Consider the following 20,227-nt stretch of genomic DNA (forward strand, 5'->3'; position numbering starts at 1 on the left):
CTCTCCACAATGGCCAAGACCAGAGAGCTGTGTAAGGACATCAGGGATAAAATTGTAGACCTGCACAAGGCTGGGATGGGCTACAGGACAATAGGCAAGCAGCTTGGTGAGAAGGCAACAACTGTTGGCGCAATTATTAGAAAATGGAAGAAGTTCAAGATGACGGTCAAACACCCTCGGTCTGGTGCTCCATGCAAGATCTCACCTCGTGGGGCATCAATGATCATGAGGAAGGTGAGGGATCAGCCCAGAACTACACTGCAGGACCTGGTCAATGACCTGAAGAGAGCTGGGACCACAGTCTCAAAGAAAACTATTAGTAACACACTACGCCATCATGGATTAAAATCCTGCAGCGCACGCAAGGTCCCCCTGCTCAAGCCAGCGCATGTCCAGGCCCATCTGAAGTTTGCCAATGACCATCTGGATGATCCAGAGGATGAATGGGAGAAGGTCATGTGGTCTGATGAGACAAAAATATAGCTTTTTGGTCTAAACTCCACTCGCCGTGTTTGGAGGAAGAAGAAGGATGAGTACAACCCCAAGAACACCATCCCAACCGTGAAGCATGGAGGTGGAAACATCATTCTTTGGGGATGCTTTTCTGCAAAGGGGACAGGACGACTGCACCGTATTGAGGGGAGGATGGATGGGGCCATGTATCGCGAGATCTTGGCCAACAACCTCCTTCCCTCAGTAAGAGCATTGAAGATGGGTCGTGGCTAGGTCTTCCAGCATGACAACGACCCGAAACACACAGCCAGGGCAACTAAGGAGTGGCTCCGTAAAAAGCATCTCAAGGTCCTGGAGTGGCCTAGCCAGTCTCCAGACCTGAACCCAATAGAACATCTTTGGAGGGAGCTGAAAGTCCGTATTGCCCAGCGATAGCCCCGAAACCTGAAGGATCTGGAGAAGGTCTGTATGGAGGAGTGGGCCAAAATCCCTGCTGCAGTGTGTGCAAACCTGGTCAAGACATACAGGAAACATATGATCTCTGTAATTGCAAACAAAGGTTTCTGTACCAAATATTAAGTTCTCCTTTTCTGATGTATCAAATACTTATGTCATGCAATAAAATGCAAATTAATTACTTAAAAATCATACAATGTGATTTTCTGGATTTTTGTTTTAGATTCTGTCTCTCACAGTTGAAGTGTACCTATGATAAAAATTGCAGACCTCTACATGCTTTGTAAGTAGGAAAACCTGCAAAATCAGCAGTGTATCAAATACTTGTTCTCCCCACTGTAGTTCTGTGATCTGTGAAACAGTTCTGTTAATCACTGAGGCATTGTGTGTTTGTGTGTTATTTTTCTTTAGAATTTTCAAATAAACTTGACGTGTTTTATGATTAATAGTGATGTTGTGCTTGTACTATTTTGGACACACTGTCCTCAGGCTCCAGCTTTATGTTGTATGTTGATCGTATTAAAACAAAGAAAAGAATCTGAAGTTGTTGTTTTTAAGTTATATATACCATGATTTTTCCGGTCCGGCCCACTTGGGAATAGATTTTCCTCCATGTGGCCCCTGAGCTAAAATGAGTTTGACACCCCTGCTCTAGGACATCAAAAACCAACCCTGACTCTCACTGAAACATCAGCCTCACCACCTCCCTGTTGTCTGCATCATCCAGATCCCTGAGGAGGAATTCCTGAATGAACAGATGCACACACAGCCTATTATCAGTAAGACAGAATGTGATATTTCTCTCCACACCCCACTAAAGGTATTTCTCATACAGTGGGGAAAAAAGGTATTTAGTCAAAATCAAAAATCAAATAAAATACAATTTTATTGGTCACATGCGCCGAATACAACAGGTGCAGACATTACAGTGAAATGCTTACTTACAGCCCTTAACCAACAGTGCATTTATTTTTAACAAAAAAAAGTACAAATAAAACAACAACAAAAAAAGTGTTGAGAAAAAAAAGAGCAGAAGTAAAATAAAGTAACAGTAGGGAGGCTATATATACAGGGGGGTACCGTTGCAGAGTCAATGTGCGGGGGCACCGGCTAGTTGAGGTAGTTGAGGTAATATGTACATGTGGGTAGAGTTAAAGTGACTATGCATAAATAATTAACAGAGTAGCAGCAGCGTAAAAAGGATGGGGTGGGGGGGCAGTGCAAATAGTCCGGGTAGCCATGATTAGCTGTTCAGGAGTCTTATGGCTTGGGGGTAGAAGCTGTTGAGAAGTCTTTTGGACCTAGACTTGGCACTCCGGTACCGCTTGCCGTGCGGTAGCAGAGAGAACAGTCTATGACTAGAGTGGCTGGAGTCTGACAATTTTGAGGGCCTTCCTCTGACACCGCCTGGTATAGAGGTCCTGGATGGCAGGAAGCTTGGCCCCAGTGATGTACTGGGCCGTACGCACTACCCTCTGTAGTGCCTTGCGGTCGGAGGCCAAGCAGTTGGCATACCAGGCGGTGATGCAACCAGTCAGGATGCTCTCGATGGTGCAGCTGTAGAATTTTTTGAGGATCTGAGGACCCATGCCAAATCTTTTCAGTCTCCTGAGGGGGAATAGGCTTTGTCGTGCCCTCTTCACGACTGTCTTGGTGTGTTTGGACCATGATAGTTTGTTGGTGATGTGGACACCAAGGAACTTGAAGCTCTCAACCTGTTCCACTACAGCCCCGTCGATGAGAATGGGGGCGTGCTCAGTCCTCTTTTTTTTCCTGTAGTCCACAATCATCTCCTTTGTCTTGGTCACGTTGAGGGAGAGGTTGTTGTCCTGGCACCACACGGCCAGGCCTCTGACCTCCTCCCTATAGGCTGTCTCATCGTTATCGGTGATCAGGCCTACCACTGTTGTGTCGTCGGCAAACTTAATGATGGTGTTGGAGTCGTGCCTGGCCATGCAGTCATGGGTGAACAGAGAGTACAGGAGGGGACTGAGCACGCACCCCTGAGGGGCCCCCGTGTTGAGGATCAGTGTGGCAGATGTGTTGTTACCTACCCTTACCACCTGGGGGCGGCCCGTCAGGAAGTCCAGGATCCAGTTGCAGAGGGAGGTGTTTAGTCCCAGGATCCTTAGCTTAGTGATGAGCTTAGAGGGCACTATGGTGTTAAATGCTGAGCTGTAGTCAATGAATAGCATTCTCACGTAGGTGTTCCTCTTGTCCAGGTGGGAAAGGGCAGTGTGGAGTGCAATATAGATTGCATCATCTGTGGATCTGTTGGGGTGGTATGCAAATTGGAGTGGGTCTAGGGTTTCTGGGATAATGCTGTTGATGTGAGCCATGCCTTTCAAACCAGCCTTTCAAAGCACTTCATGGCTACAGACGTCAGTGCTACGGGTCGGTAGTCATTTAGGCAGGTTATCTTAGAGTCCTTGGGCACGGGGACTATGGTGGTCTGCTTGAAACATGTTGGTATTACAGACTCAGTCAGGGACATGTTGAAAATGTCAGTGAAGACACTTGCCAGTTGGTCAGCACATGGCAAGTGTCTTCACTGACATTTTCAACATGTCCCTGACTGAGTCTGCCACCAATTGTGCAAGTTCTCCCACTTAAAAAGATGAGAGAGGCCTGTAATTTTCATCATAGGTACACGTCAACTATGACAGACAAAATGGAAAAAATAATCCCGAAAATCACATTGTAGGATTTTTAATGAATTTATTTGCAAATTATGGTGGAAAATAAGTATTTGGTCAATAACAAAAGTTTCTCAATACTTTGTTATATACCCTTTGTTGGCAATGACACAGGTCAAACGTTTTCTGTAAGTCTTCACAAGGTTTTCACACACTGTTGCTGGTATTTTGGCCCATTCCTCCATGCAGATCTCCTCTAGAGCAGTGATGTTTTGGGGCTGTCGCTGGGAAACACGGACTTTCAACTCCCTCCAAAGATTTTCTATGGGGTTGAGATCTGGAGACTGGCTTGGCCACTCCAGGACCTTGAAATGCTTCTTACGAAGCCACTCCTTCGTTGCCCGGGCGGTGTGTTTGGGATCATTGTCATGCTGAAAGACCCAGCCACGTTTCATCTTCAATGCCCTTGCTGATGGAAGGAGGTTTTCACTCAAAATCTCACGATACATGGCCCCATTCATTCTTTCCTTTACACGGATCAGTCGTCCTGGTCCCTTTGCAGAAAAACAGCCCCAAAGCATGATGTTTCCACCCCCATGCTTCACAGTAGGTATGGTGTTCTTTGGATGCAACTCAGCATTCTTTGTCCTCCAAACACGACGAGTTGAGTTTTTACGAAAAAGTTCTATTTTGGTTTCATCTGACCATATGACATTCTCCCAATCCTCTTCTGGATCATCCAAATGCACTCTAGCAAACTTCAGACGGGCCTGGACATGTACTGGCTTAAGCAGGGGGACACGTCTGGCAAAAAAATCTCAATTTGTCTGTCATAGTTGACGTGTACCTATGATGAAAATTACAGGCCTCTCTCATCTTTTAAGTGGGAGAACTTGCACAATTGGTGGCTGACTAAATACTTTTTTCCCCCACTGTATGTCTGGTCAAAGTCTACGATTCATTCAAAGCCAATTCAAACACTAATTTCTATTGCAAATTGATCAAACTAGATCATGTTTCTATTAAACGTAGTATGTGTGGAGAAATACCAAAAACTAAAATATATTCAGCCACCAATTATTCTGTTCATACATGAACTATTCAAGAAAGAATACTTACTTTTTGTTAATATAATATTTTTTCAACATAATACAAACCTGTGTGGCAGCCATTCTATCACCTCGGAGAGCAAAAAGCCTCTCCTCATCCTCATTTCTCATTCTGCCCCTGGCTCTCCCTCTGCCCCTGGCTCTGCCTGTCCATCCTCTGCCCCTGGCTCTCCCTCTGCCCCTGCCTCTGCCTGTCCGTCCTCTGCCCCTTGCTCTCCCTCTGCCCCTGGCTCTCCCTCTGCCCCTGGCTCTGCCTGTCCGTCCTCTGCCCCTGGCTCTCCCTCCCCCTGGCTCTGCCTGTCCGTCCTCTGCCCCTGGCTCTCCCTCTACCCCTGCCTCTTGCTCTGCTAGTCTGACTCCCATCAACATTGTCCAACGCAACCTGCGCATACCATGAATGATGTAAGCTAGATGTTAGATGTCCTGCTATGTGAAATACTTTCTTACATACATTGGCTATTACAAAACAATTTGACAAGGTTGAAACTATTGCATCTAGCTAGAGCTGCAATAGTGTCAAACTAATTTTGGTTTAGCAAACGTTAGCAAGGCTAGCAAGGGAACCGACAGAACACATTACAGAAAGTTGACAGATTGAAGTACAACGTCGCCATATGGTATTACAATACAAATACATATTGGAGTTTAACGTTATTTCACCTCATCACTCAACATTCTTTGTGTCCAGTGGTTCGCTAGTAGACTGCTGCTGTAGCCGTATGAAATGGCTGGCTGGCTAGCTAGTTAGCTATGCCTATGTAAACAAATCCACACGTTTTAGAACAAAAGGGAGAGAGTGTGCAAAGGGGGAGTGACTCGCTTGTTGAGAAAGGGGGAGGGGGGAAGAGTTGTTTGAAAATAGCCTAACTGTTGTAATTCGCCAAGCTTCCACAATGTGGGAGAAAAATAGGTATATCACCTTTAAGTAGAATCTTCAACTTAATTTTTAACTGAGGCAACACTTAAAACACCTCATCAAAAGATACAGCCCTGAGCCCTGTGTCTGGATGACAAATCAAGAGGTTACTGTTCAGTCAGTGAACATTTTCACTTTGAGATAGAAAATAAATAATCTTGTCCACCAACTGGCTTGGTAGCAATTGAGCCTGTGAAAGAAGTTAGAGAAGGAGTAACCTGAACGATAGCATGGAATCTGAAAAAAACATTAAAGACTTTAAAAACTCTTGCCTCTCTCCACTAATCCAGAGTGTGTGACAAGAACATGTATAATGACACATTGCTGGTTAATCATACTCCAGGGAGCCCAGTCCATGTGATATCAAGTATGATTTTTAAGGTACAACTGAGCCTACAGTATATCAGCATTTCTACTCTAAGACACATTATGAATACATCCCCAGTGATCAAGAATGTGTAAGGAGGCCTGAACTAAGAGTTAATTATGCTCAAGTGTTGGAAGCAACTTGTCCGTGAAAAATGTATGTTTTACTTCAGTGGTTTATGAGAGCAGAGCACAAGGGCCATGATTTCTCTCTGACGAATCATTGGAGTAATAAACCAAGTATGAGTGGCTGGGTTGGTGCCTGAGACATTTTATGGACCAGGGCCCGGTTTCCCAAAAGCATCAGAAGGCTAAGTTCATCGTTAGAAGCATCATTAACTTAGTTATTTCCCAAAACCATTGTTACTAAAGTTGCTCTTGAAACCGCTTGTTATTTAACCGGGCCCAGGTCTGTTTGACTTGGCTGCACCTGAATCTACCAAATTATCCCTGTTATCGTTCTACTCTCTGACCCTCTTTATCTCTCATTCAATCTACATATCTCTGAATTTGTCTCTTTTGTCCTTGTCTCTCTCTGTTCACCAACAGTTTTCCAGCTGAACCCCAGCCTGACCGGTGTGATCCCGGAGAGCGGCCTCCTCATTTGCATCGGTTGGGTCCTGGGGGGCATCATCTATGGGGCAAACAAGGCGCAGACCTTCAGGCTGCAGCCCTTCACCTTCTTCTTCTACCTGCTGCCCCAGATCATCCTGGACGCGGGCTACTCCATGCCCAACAAGCTGTTTTTCAGCAACTTGGGCACCATCCTGGTTTACGCTGTTATTGGCACCTGCTGGAACGCTGCCACTTTGGGACTCGCCCTTTGGGGGTGCTGGTTGGGCGGGGCAATGGGTAAGGCGGCCAATGTGTGTGTCCCAAATAGCACCCTATTTCCTATTCTAGTGCACTACTTTTGACCAGGGGGCCGTAGAGCAGATCAACATAAAATATGGGTTCTATAGTTTTCCGATGATTGAAACTGGCATTTGTGAGGTCGTCAATCAGAGTACATGTGTAAGGTAGATGAAAGGTCTGAGATCATAATACCTTTTACCCTGGGCCTCTGTAGGCGATATCGACATTGGCCTCCTGCAGTTGCTGCTGTTTGGGAGTCTGATTGCTGCTGTGGACCCCGTGGCTGTGATTGCCGTGTTTGAGGAGGTCCATGTCAACGAGGTCCTGTACATTCTGGTGTTTGGGGAGTCCCTTCTCAACGACGGCGTCACAGTGGTCAGTCTGACTAACTTCATTATCCTCATTTATCATTATTAGGCTGCGTCCCAAATTGAACCCTTTTCCCTATGTCAGCATACTGACCAAGAACGGTGTCAATATGGAACGGGGGCCTACATATATATATATATATATTTTTGAACTCAGTAGGGCTTTCAACTTACTCTTCTTGAAAGTTGTAATAGTAGAATACACAAGCTGCAATTTTGTAATTTCGCTGCGCTTCAGCAGTTTTACTCTGTCATAGCTGACCTTAAAGAGCTATTTATGACAGTTGATCAACTAGCCCATATCAGCTAACATTTTTTAGCTAGGTTTTTCAGCCCACTGATTTTGTTGTAACGTTTGAGTCGCTCAGATATCACATGAACACACATAAGACATGCCAAAATGTGTACAATTGAAGGAAATTAGCTTTAGAACTGCAAAATGTTCTCTCCACCCCATGGAAAAATTTATAGAATTGCAGGAAATGAGCTTTAAAACTGCAAAATGTTTCTTCCACCCAATGGCAAAATTAGAAGTTGGGGTTTGTTACTACGCTGATAATGACAATATCCATCCGGACCTTAGCCGTCCTAGGAGATTTGTGTGATTGGACCTTCTCAAATAGTATTTGAATACCCCTGTCCTACTGTATATAGTGCACTACTTTTGGTCAGGGCCCATAGGCACTTTTGATCAGGTTCCCTTCAGTTGGTAGCCTACAGTTCATATAATTTCATTCCATTTGCTAAATCTGTAAACGCTGTCACATCCGTGTTGTTGTTGCTGAGGATCACTAGTAATAGTTGATCATATTTCATGTAAAACATATTTTACATGTAGGCTAATTAAATCATTATCGAGTGCAGACCAAGCCGTAACAGTTTGAACCTGAGGCATGGCGCAATACTTAGCCGTGCAATCCCACTGAGCACACCACGTCATTTCAACGTGGACATTTGGGTAATATTTGGTTGAGATGTTGACCAATGAGATTTAAACCTTTATTCACCCACTCCAAAATACATTTGTTGAATTCCTAATGTGCACAACCAAATTCCAATTGATAAACTGTCCGATTTTTGGTTTAGTTATCATCTAAATGTGTCATCACTGCGCTTTCAACCATTTAAAAGCACAACAAAGTTTAAATGGGAATACAATGTCCGAATAGTTTTTATTTATACAACAACTGAATGTATTATCACTGTGCTTCATCTAGAAATGCAACCAAATGACCTGGATTGCAGTTGAGATTACAGTGCATTCGGAAAGTGCATTCGGAAAGTATTTTTCCACATTTTGTTACGTTACAGCCTTATTCTAAAATGTATTAAATAAATAAAAATCCTCAGCAATCAACACACAATACCCCATAATGACAAAGTGAACAGGTTTAATTGTTTTGTGCAAATGATTTACAAATAAAAAAAACTATTCAAACCCTTTGCTATGAGACTCGAAATTGAGCTCAGGTGCATCCTGTTTCTATTGATCATCCTTGAGATGTTTCTACAAATTGATTGGAGTCCACCTGTAGTCAATTCAATTGATTGGACATGATTTGGAAAGGCACACACCTGTCTATATAAACCTGTTTTTGCTTTGTCATTATGGGGTATTGTGGATCAATTTTAGAATAAGGCTGTAACCTAACAAAATGTGGGAAAAAGTCAAGGGGTCTGAATACTTTCCGAATGCACTGTACATTAGAAGTACATAGTGCAAGTGATCAATGCTGTTTGAGATTCTGCTCAGATTATTATAGCAATTGTGAAGATCAATACAGACCTGCAACCTTTTCATGCTATCTTGAACATTAATGCTTTCTATGATAACATAAGAAGACATTTAGTTAAAGTAACTTCAATGTGACCATGGATATGTTACTCATTTTAAGGTTGAATAAATACTGTTACATTAGTTCGTAAGATAGGCTATTTACTGTATTACAAAAGTAATATTGAATGGTGTTTGGTTAACAACACAACCAAATATTAAAATCTAAAGGAGATGTCTCTAATGCTTGTATAATTTGAGATGGAGACGTGAATCCAACATATCAATTATTAATTTGTAGACAAACTGGAATTAAAGCCAGGCTAAGTCAGTGGCACAGAAGATACATCTCCTTCAAATGTGTGGACAACCAAACAAAATTCAATTTCACTTTTGCAATACAGTAAATAGCTTATTAAGTTGGCGACAAGTTAACAAAGAATATGTTGGATTTACGACTCCAACTAAACCAAAAATAAAAGTTAAAGAATAGGATTAAGACATCTCCTTCAAATGTTGATATTTGGTTGCTTTGACAATCAAAAACAATGCAATAATCCAGTTTGTCTACAAATTAATAAATTATATGTAGGATTCACATCTCCATCTCAACCAAAAATCGAAGTTAAAGAATAGCACTAAATCAAATCAAACTTTAAATGAAATTAGTCCTATTATTTAACTTAGATTTATTTTTATTGAGATGGAGACGTGAATACAACATTAATGATTAACCTGTAGATTAAACTTGAAAACAACCAAAGCTTGAAACCCTAGGCTTGTATGTATTGTCTATTTTTGGTTGAATACTGGGTTGAAATAGTATCATTTTTATTTATTATGGATCCCCATTTCTTGGGATCCAGCAAAATTAAGGCAGTTATACAATTTAAAAAACAGTACATTACAATACATTCATAACAGATTTCACAATACACTGTGTGCCCTCAGGCCCCTACTCCACTACCACATATCTACAACACAAAATCCATGTGTATAGTGCGTATGTTATCATGTTTGTGTCTGCGCATATGTTTGTGTTGCTTCACAGTCCCCGCTGTTCCATAAGGTGTATTTTTATCTGTTTTTTTTTTCAATCTAATTTTATTGCTTGCATCAGTTACTTGATGTGGAAGAGTTCCATATAGTCATGGCTCTTTGTAGTACTGTGCGCCTCCCATAGTCTGTTCTGGACTTGGACTGTGAAGAGACCTCTGGTGGCATGTCTTGTGGGGTATGCATGGGTGTCCGAGCTGTGTGCCAGTAGTTCAAACAGATAGCTCGTAGTGATGAAGTCAATCTCTCCTCCACTTTGAGCTGCAGAGATTGACATGCATATTATTAATGTTAGCTCTCTGTGTAGATCCAAGGGCCAGCAGTGCTGCCCTCTTCTGAGCCAATTGCAATTTTCCTAAGTCACTCTTTGTGGCACCTGACCACACGACAGAACAGTAGTCCAGGTGCCTGTAGGACCTGCCTTGTTGATAGTGCTGTTAAGAAGATAGAGCAGCGCTTTATTATGGACCGACTAATCCCCATCTTAGCTACTGTTGTATCAATATGTTTTGACCTTGACAGTTTAAAATCCAAGGTTACTCCAAGCAGGTTAGTCACCTCAACTTGCTCAATTTCCACATTATTTATTACAATATTTAGTTGAGGTTTAGGGTTTAGTGAATGATTTGTCCCAAATACAATGCTTTTGGTTTTAGAAATATTTAGGACTAACTTATTCCTTGTCACCCATTCTGAAACTAACTCCAGTTCTTTATTAAGTGTTGCAGTCATTTTAGTCGCTGTAGTAGCTGATGTGTAAAGTGTTGAGTCATCCGCATACATAGACACAATGGCTTTACTCAAAGCCAGTGGCATGTCATTAGTAAAGATTGAAAAAAGTAAGGGGCCTAGACTGCTGCCTTGGGGAATTCCTGATTCTACCTGGATTATGTTGGAGAGACTTTCATTAAAGAACACCCTCTGTGTTCTGTTTGACAGGTAACTCTTTATCCACAATATAGCAGGGGGTGTAAAGCCATAACACATCGTTTTTCCAGCAGCAGACCATGATCGATAATGTCAAAAGCCACACTGAAGTCTAACAAAACAGCCCCCACAATCTTTTTATCATCAATTCTACAAGGTGGACTCTACAATGTGTCAAAAGCGTTCCCTTTGGGTGGTGGACCATTCTTGATACACACAGAAACGGTTGAGCATGAAAAACACAGCAGCGTTGCAGTTCTTGACACACTCAAACCGGTGCGCCTGGCACCTACACTCTTAGAAGAAAGGTGCTATCTAGAACCTAAAATGGTTATTTGGCTGTCCCCAAAGGAGAACCCTTTGGAGAACCATTTTTGGTTCCAGGTATAACCCATATATAGAACCCTTTTGGGTTCCATGTAGAACCCGTTTCACAGCGGGTTCTACATGGAACTCAAAAGGGTTCTACCTTTTATAAGAGTGTACTACCATACCCTGTTTAAAGGCACTTAAATATTTTGTCTTATCCATTCAGCCTCTGAATGGCACACATTCACAATCCATGTCTCAATTGTCTAAAGGCTTAAAAATCCTTCTTTAACCTGTCTCCCCTTCATCTACACTGATTGAAGTGGATTTAACAAGTGACCTCAATGGAAAGAGCAAGTGTTCCTAATGTTTTGTACACTCAGTGTATAAAGTATGGTTACATTTTTATTTTTTATTTTTTTCATTTGAAGGAGTTGCCATGGCGCCCTGGTAGCAACCTAGACAGAGCTCTTGTAATGTGTACATATTTAGTTATTTTAAAGTGTTTTTATCCATTGTTTTGGAACCAACATTTTAATTTTTGATAAGCATATACTGTATATGGTGGTTTTGAGCCACGGATTTGCAGATTGACTGACAGGTCAACTCTTTTTGTCTTAGCTGGCTAATGTTTTTGTTTGAAAAATGCATCTGGACACAGTACCAGCTTTTTTATTTCACTTGGCTGCCAGTTTCTGATCTTTTGAGAACATCGTGAGAGAAATGGGAGATGGAGGAATACAGTGCTGAGGCAGAGGGCTCGTAGAGAGGATACTTTCTACTATTCTGAACTTTGTGTGGTGAGCTTTCTGGTGCCCAGAGCTGCCGAGGCATCACCCAAGTGGGTGCTTCACAGAGTGGAAAAGGTCAAGTCCAGTGGCTATATGACTCAGGCTGGTACCCAGACTTGCCCAATGCAAGTTCACCAGCAGACTCCATCACCATCATTTACCATCCTCTGACCAGCTCCCTCCGCTCAAGCCATGAACTGACCCTCTCCATCAGCAGAGGATGCAGCATTGAAATACTTGGCCTCTATTGGTTGACCTGACCTGTCATGATACAGTGGGCATAAAAAGTATTTAGTCAGCCACCAATTGTGCAAGTTCTCCCACTTAAAAAGATGAGAGAGGCCTGTAATTTTCATCATAGGTACACGTCAACTATGACAGACAAAATGAGAAAAAAAATCCAGAAAATCACATTGTAGGATTTTTTATGAATTTATTTGCAAATTATGGTGGAAAATAAGTATTTGGTCAATAACAAAAGTTTCTCAATACTTTGTTATATACCCTTTGTTGGCAATGACACAGGTCAAACGTTTTCTGTAAGTCTTCACAAGGTTTTCACACACTGTTGCTGGTATTTTGGCCCATTCCTCCATGCAGATCTCCTCTAGAGCAGTGATGTTTTGGGGCTGTCGCTGGGCAACACGGACTTTCAACTCCCTCCAAAGATTTTCTATGGGGTTGAGATCTGGAGACTGGCTAGGCCACTCCAGGACCTTGAAATGCTTCTTACGAAGCCACTCCTTCGTTGCCCGGGAGGTGTGTTTGGGATCATTGTCATGCTGAAAGACCCATCCAGGTTTCATCTTCAATGCCCTTGCTGATGGAAGGAGGTTTTCACTCAAAATCTCACGATACATGGCCCCATTCATTCTTTCCTTTACACGGATCAGTCGTCCTGGTCCCTTTGCAGAAAAACAGCCCCAAAGCATGATGTTTCCACCCCCATGCTTCACAGTAGGTATGGTGTTCTTTGGATGCAACTCAGCATTCTTTGTCCTCCAAACACGACGAGTTGAGTTTTTACCAAAAAGTTCTATTTTGGTTTCATCTGACCATATGACATTCTCCCAATCCTCTTCTGGATCATCCAAATGCACTCTAGCAAACTTCAGACGGGCCTGGACATGTAATGGCTTAAGCAGGGGGACACGTCTGGCACTGCAGGATTTGAGTCCCTGGCGGCGTAGTGTGTTACTGATGGTAGGCGTTGTTACTTTGGTCCCAGCTCTCTGCAGGTCATTCACTAGGTCCCCCCGTGTGGTTCTGGGATTTTTGCTCACCGTTCTTGTGATCATTTTGACCCTACGGGGTGAGATCTTGCATGGAGCCCCAGATCGAGGGAGATTATCAGTGGTCTTGTATGTCTTCCATTTCCTAATAATTGCTCCCACAGTTGATTTCTTCAAACCAAGCTGCTTGCCTATTGCAGATTCAGTCTTCCCAGCCTGGTGCAGGTCTGCAATTTTGTTTCTGGTGTCCTTTGACAGCTCTTTGGTCTTGGCCATAGTGGAGTTTGGAGTGTGACTGTTTGAGGTTGTGGACAGGTGTATTTTATACTGATAACAAGTTCAAACAGGTGCCATTAATACAGGTAACAAGTGGAGGACAGAGGAGCCTCTTAAAGAAGAAGTTACAGGTCTGTGAGAGCCAGAAATATTGCTTGTTTGTAGGTGACCAAATACTTATTTTCCACCATAATTTGCAAATAAATTCATTAAAAATCCTACAATGTGATTTTCTGGATTTTTTTTCTCAATTTGTCTGTCATAGTTGACGTGTACCTATGATGAAAATTACAGGCCTCTCTCATCTTTTTAAGTGGGAGAACTTGCACAATTGGTGGCTGACTAAATACTTTTTTTGCCCACTGTATGATGCTTGTAAGTTTGTTCTTTGCTTATGCGCTTTGAGATTTCTATTATGAAAAGCGCTATAGAAGTTACATTTATTATTATTTGCTCTGTTAAACCCACCCTTTTGGAATGACTTTGATAGCAACAGTGAATCTATTTAGTTATTAAGTGGAGACCTCTCAATAATCATTCTCACAATAGCACATTGGTAGTAGTCAGTGACAAATATCAAAGCTAAGCAGGGCAGGGCTAGGTTAAAACCCTGGGTGGTAGACCATAGGAATAGCTGTAGATACATCCAGTTGGAGGTGCTGCCCAGCATATTTTTTCTGATAGTGGATATTACGTCGAAGATCTGACGTTGTTAAAAAGGTACAAATTTAACATTTTATACATGGTTTGTCTATGTTGAATGATGAAACAGTACTGGTTGACTTTTTGCAAATCCAAATGTGTTTTACACGTAGATTCTACGTCACAATACGTGTGGCAAATTACATTGAAACAATGTTGATTCAACCATTTTGTGCCCAGTGGGATCACACAGTTCCATGGTCAGGGCAACCAATAGGCCAGGGTATACTATTGTACACTATTCTCCCTATTATAATTCTATGTACGCTAATCTTCCAACATTACCATTGGTTGAATACCTGAATGTGGCAATTTTTCAAATGAATTAAAAGTTTTTTTATTTTGTGTGTAAATGCGCTCTAACCATATTTTTCCATGTGCAGCCTAGGGTTCATAAAACTTTAAATCTATGCATGGATTCTGAAACTAAAGATAAATATGTTTTGATGGCTATCTTTCATTGATCTCCATTATGAACGCCTTCTTCATAGGCTACATTCTAATGTTGTGCAGATCAAATTCTGTATTTAAAGGGATTGCTTTAGAAAAATTAACCAAAAATAAAACACCCTGATCAAATTGGTAGGCTACCCAGTGGGTGTATTTTCTGGGATTTAATTAATTATATTAATTGTGCTCCACGGACCCACACGCAAATCTTGTTGCGCACGTGCATAGGGTAAGTCTGAATACGCCCTTTGTATGGAATAGGGTGCCAGCCTTAATGTTTACACAACAATTTTTTGGCAGAAACATTTACTTCACTTTTCATAATGTGTTAAATAAGAAGTAAGTTGAGTTCCAAATTTAATGATATTCATCATTGGAAACCTAAACCCGACAAATTAAGTACTAAGGCAATACACAAGACAAGGCACCTTGACTGAACTGCACCAGTCAGTCACATGATTTACTTCTGGGAATGCTGTCTGTTTGTAGGTCTACATAACAACATCAATCACATATAAATAGACCAAGAATAAAATTGTAATCTAATGGATTACATTACACAATTGATTAAATGTATTGTAACACATTAAATAACGTTATATTCAATGGATTTGGTTGCTTAACCTCCCCACCTCCTCAGTGACCAGGCATCTTTATTTTCATGTTCCCTCAGGTGCTGTTCAATGTGTTTAATGCATTTGTGTCGCTTGGAGGGGCAAAAATCGACGCTGTAGAGATCATCAAAGGCATAAGTACGTAAGAGCACCACACCTTGGCTACGTCCCAAATGGCACCCTATTCCTTATATAGTTCACTTATTTTGACTATGGCCCATATGGCTCTCGTAAAAAGTACTGCATTATGTAGGGAATAGGGTGCCATTTGGGACGCAGTGTTTGATTCTCAGGCCAACAAATAGTGCCCTGTCACGTAGTCAACAGGGACAGCTTGAAGCAAACTGCTAGGGTAATGCAACAAGCAATATAGTATGTAATCTGTCTAACCCAGGGGTAGGCAACCCTGGTCCTGGAGAGCTGTTTTTGATTTAACCAACCTGAAAGACCAGGTATGTTGAATTTAGGCAGTCACTGAACTGATCAATTAGCTCAGTTGGTCAGGTGGGGTGCCTAGTTGGGACAAAATCCTGCGGCTCTCCAGGAACAGGTTGTATGTATTGTATTTATTCATGAAATAATGAATATCTTTGTTCCCTGTTTGCCTCTCCATATGTCATTCTGTCTCGCTTTTTCTTCCCCTCTCTTTCACCCTCCTTCCCTTTTCTCTCTCTTATCACCCTCCTCTCTCTTCCTCCTCTGCCCTGTGCAGTCTCGTTCTTCGTGGTGGCACTCGGAGGCTCCCTGGTTGGTGTTATCTTTGGTCTGCTGATCTCGCTCCTGACCAGATGCACCAAAAACATCCAGATTATCGAGCCAGGCTTCATCTTCGTCCTGGGCTACCTCTCTTACCTCACAGCCGAGATGCTCTCGCTATCCGCTATCCTGTCGTAAGTCCTTCTGAGTGTTATGTTGATTTATTAGGACTTTTACAACCTTTCCATTAAGGGGTATTCCACTGAAAACCTAACATGATATTTCCACTTACCTTGGCTTAGTTTTTAGATACAGTATGTATTTCAGTTACATAACTCATTTTTTTCTAAGAGTGTACTACCTAGAACCTAAAAGAGTTCTTCAGCTGTCCCCATAGGAAAACCATTTGAAGAACCCTTTTTGGTTCCAGGTAGAACCCTTTTTGGTTCCAAGTAGAACCTTTTTGGGTTCCATGTAGAACCCTTTCCACAGAGGGTTCTACATAGAACCCAGAAGGGTTCTACATGGAAACAAAAAGGTTTCTACTATGGGGACAGCCGAAGAACCCTTTTGAGCCATGTATGACCCTTGAGGTTGACTCTGGTCAACTATGGCAGAGCGCTCTACATACCATTTATATACAGTACCTACTGCGTTTTAGTCTATATTCTAAGTGACATGACCCTTTTCTTGCTTTACCATAGGTGTACATTCTGTGGCATCTGCTGTCAGAAGTATATTAACGCCAACATGGACGAGAGGTCGGTCAGCACGGTACGATACGTAATGAAGGTGTTCGCAAATGGCTCAGAGACCATCATCTTCGTCTTCCTCGGCATCTCGGCCATAGATCCGTCTATATGGGTGTGGAACACAGCCTTTATCCTCCTCACACTCCTCTTCATCTTTGTGTTCAGGTTCATAGGTGAGTTTGGTTCATAATCTTTAGTATTATTTTGTGAGAGGGGGAATCAATGGAGATTCTATTTCGCTCAATTTCTATAGGATGAACAATATTGTAGTTTGGAAATGTAGGGACAATTACCAACATACAATCCCTGTGTGTGTAGCTCAATAGGATTCTCATTGAAGGCTTCACATTACCAGCACTGACACTATGTGTGTGTATGCAGAGATAGGCAAAAGATACATCTAAAAGTATCTTGTTTCAAATACAAAATACCCGACTGACCAATGTAGTAAAATATACTTTCGCAAGGTATTTTATCTACACTGAGTGTAATATAAATATAAATTAGTGTACAAAACATTAGGACCACCTTCCTAATATTGAGTTGCACCCCCTTTTCCATTAGAACAGCCTCAATTCGTTGGGGCACAGACTCTACAAGGTGTCGAAAGCGTTCCACAGGGATGCTTGCCCATGTTGACTCCAGTGCTTCCCACAGTCGTGTCAAGTTGGCTGGATGTCCTTTGGGTGGTGGACCATTCTTGATACACACGGGAAACTGTTGAGCGTGAAACACCCAGCAGCGTTGCAGTTCTTGACACACTCAAACCAATGCGCCTGGCTAGGGCTGTTGCAGTGACCATATTACTGCCACACCGGCAGTCATGAGTCATGACCTCAATAAAATTCGACGTGACCATTGAGTCACGGTAATTTCCTCTTATGCACTCTGGAAATGTGTTGGTAGTACCCAACTCGCTAACGATCATCAGGTCGCTAATGGCCTGGTACTCAGGGCTCTATTGTCCCTCTAACCAAATGCAATCGAAAATCACATGAAACACTTATCATCAAAACAGTATGTGCTTTTAAAACTCACATCACTGTGATGGATCAATTTGAAGAAAAAAGTTCAACAACCTGTTGAAACTGAGTGGAAAACATGGTCATTGTGGATGTTGTTTCAAAGCCTAACACAACTAAATGGACAGCGCTTTCTAAGGTGATGATTAATTAAAAACACCATATGCATATTAGAGCTTAAGCATACGCATAGACCTGTATATGAGCCAAAGCGGGAAAAGAAACCTGAATTAAAAATAATAATTGTGCAGTTATACAATACATAGCCTACTGCATATTGCACATGGCAGAATCATATTTTTTTTAAATACTGATTTAAGATATATTTGGTAAATAATTGGTCTAGCCTAAATTAAACACATTTAGCCTACAATTATAGTGAATTCGTATTAGATTTTGAATAGCCTAGTAAGTTTTTTTTTTTCAGAATTAATAGGCTGACACATTGCCTTTAGCTACCAAATACAGTGAGGGAAAAAAAGTATTTGATCCCCTGCTGATTTTGTACGTTTGCCCACTGACAAAGAAATGATCAGTCTATCATTTCAATGGTAGGTTTATTTGAACAGTGAGAGACAGAATAACAACAACAAAAATCCAGAAAAACATATGTTATAAATTGATTAGCATTTTAATGAGGGAAATAAGTATTTGACCCCTCTGCAAAACATGACTTAGTACTTGGTGGCAAAACCCTTGTTGGCAATCACAGAGGTCAGACGTTTCTTGTAGTTGGCCACCAGGTTTTAATGAGGGAAATAAGGATTTGACCCCCTCTCAATCAGAAAGATTTCTGGCTCCCAGCTGTCTTTTATACAGGTAACGAGCTGAGATTAGGAGCACACTCTTTAAGGGAGTGCTCCTAATCTCAGTTTGTTACCAGTATAAAAGACACCTGTCCACAGAAGCAATCAATCAATCAGATTCCAAACTCTCCACCATGGCCAAGACCAAAGAGCTCTCCAAGGATGTCAGGGACAAGATTGTAGACCTACACATGGCTGGAATGGGCTACAAGACCATCGCCAAGCAGCTTGGTGAGAAGGTGACAACAGTTGGTGCGATTATTCGCAAATGGAAGAAACACAAAAGCACTGTCAATCTCCCTCGGCCTGGGGCTCCATGCAAGATCTCACCTCGTGGATTTGCAATGATCATGAGAACGTTGAGGAATCAGCCCAGAACTACACGGGAGGATCTTGTCAATGATCTCAAGGCAGCTGGGACCATAGTCACCAAGAAAACAATTGGTAACACACTACGCCGTGAAGGACTGAAATCCTGCAGCGTCCGCAAGGTCCCCCTGCTCAAGAAAGCACATATACATGCCCGTCTGAAGTTTGCCAATGAACATCTGAATAATTCAGAGGAGAACTGGGTGAAAGTGTTGTGGTCAGATGAGACCAAAATGAAGCTCTTTGGCATCAACTCAACTCGCCGTGTTTGGAGGAGGAGGAATGCTGCCTTAGACCCCAAGAACATGGGTGGTCCTCTGTAGCTCAGCTGGTAGAGCACGGCGCTTGTAACGCCAAGTTAGTGGGTTCGATCCCCGGGACCACCCATACACAAAAATGTATGCACGCATGACTAAGTCGCTTTGGATAAAAGCGTCTGCTAAATGGCATATTATTATTATTATTATTAACACCATCCCCACCGTCAAACATGGAGGTGGAAACATTATGCTTTGGGGGTGTTTTTCTGCTAAGGGGACAGGACAACTTCACCGCATCAAAGGGACGATGGATGGGGCCATGTACCGTCAAATCTTGGGTGAGAACCTCCTTCCCTCAGCCAGGGCATTGAAAATGGGTCGTGGATGGGTATTCCAGCATGACAATGACCCAAAACACATGTCCAAGGCAACAAAGGAGTGGCTCAAGAAGAAGCACATTAAGGTCCTGGAGTAGCCTAGCCAGTCTCCAGACCTTAATCCCATAGAAAGTCTGTGGAGAGAGCTGAAGGTTCGAGTTGCAAATGCAAATCAATTTATAACATTTTTGACATGCATTTTTCTGAATGTTTTTGTTGTTATTCTGTCTCTCACTGTTCAAATAAACCTACCATTAAAATGATAGACTGATCATGTCTTTGTCAGTGGGCAAACATACAAAATCAGCAGGGGATCAAATACTTTTTTCCCTCACTGTATATCACCACCATGAGTTTCCATCTCCTCCCCTCTCTCCATCGTGCAGAGAGAGGGGCTGTCAACAGCTTAATTAAATATGTTTTTTTGTGAAAACATGTTACTATGGATGTTCCCGAACATACTTCACTTGGTTTCCCAAATTAAGCACTGGGTAGTTGCAGGAACAGGGTTGGAGAGCCCATGGCATACATTGTTAGGCGGAATATCACCTGTTACTTAGCGAAATAACCGGAGTAGCCTACCTGACTAGAGTGAAAAACGGCCTCTATTCGCTATTCCAGTGCATACAGATGACATGTCTTTTTTGTCTTGCCC

At 42.1% G+C, this 20,227-nt stretch overlaps 1 protein-coding gene across 1 annotated transcript in view; it reads left to right on the forward strand.

The window, feature by feature from the left end:
* LOC311107124 (sodium/hydrogen exchanger 3-like) overlaps nt 1-20,227 on the forward strand; it is a gene marked incomplete at both ends in the record, with an annotated part of 81,892 nt that overhangs the window by 36,266 nt on the left and 25,399 nt on the right. The window contains 5 exons of the mRNA XM_084149622.1: nt 6,486-6,788; nt 7,006-7,166; nt 15,350-15,428; nt 16,003-16,180; nt 16,691-16,911. Coding sequence (XP_084005748.1) covers nt 6,486-6,788; nt 7,006-7,166; nt 15,350-15,428; nt 16,003-16,180; nt 16,691-16,911 — 942 coding nt within the window. The remainder of the gene's footprint in view (nt 1-6,485; nt 6,789-7,005; nt 7,167-15,349; nt 15,429-16,002; nt 16,181-16,690; nt 16,912-20,227) is intronic.

This window comes from Coregonus lavaretus (assembly GCF_964263955.1).
Source record: "Coregonus lavaretus genome assembly, chromosome: 3".
Taxonomy (NCBI): Eukaryota; Metazoa; Chordata; class Actinopteri; order Salmoniformes; family Salmonidae; genus Coregonus; species Coregonus lavaretus.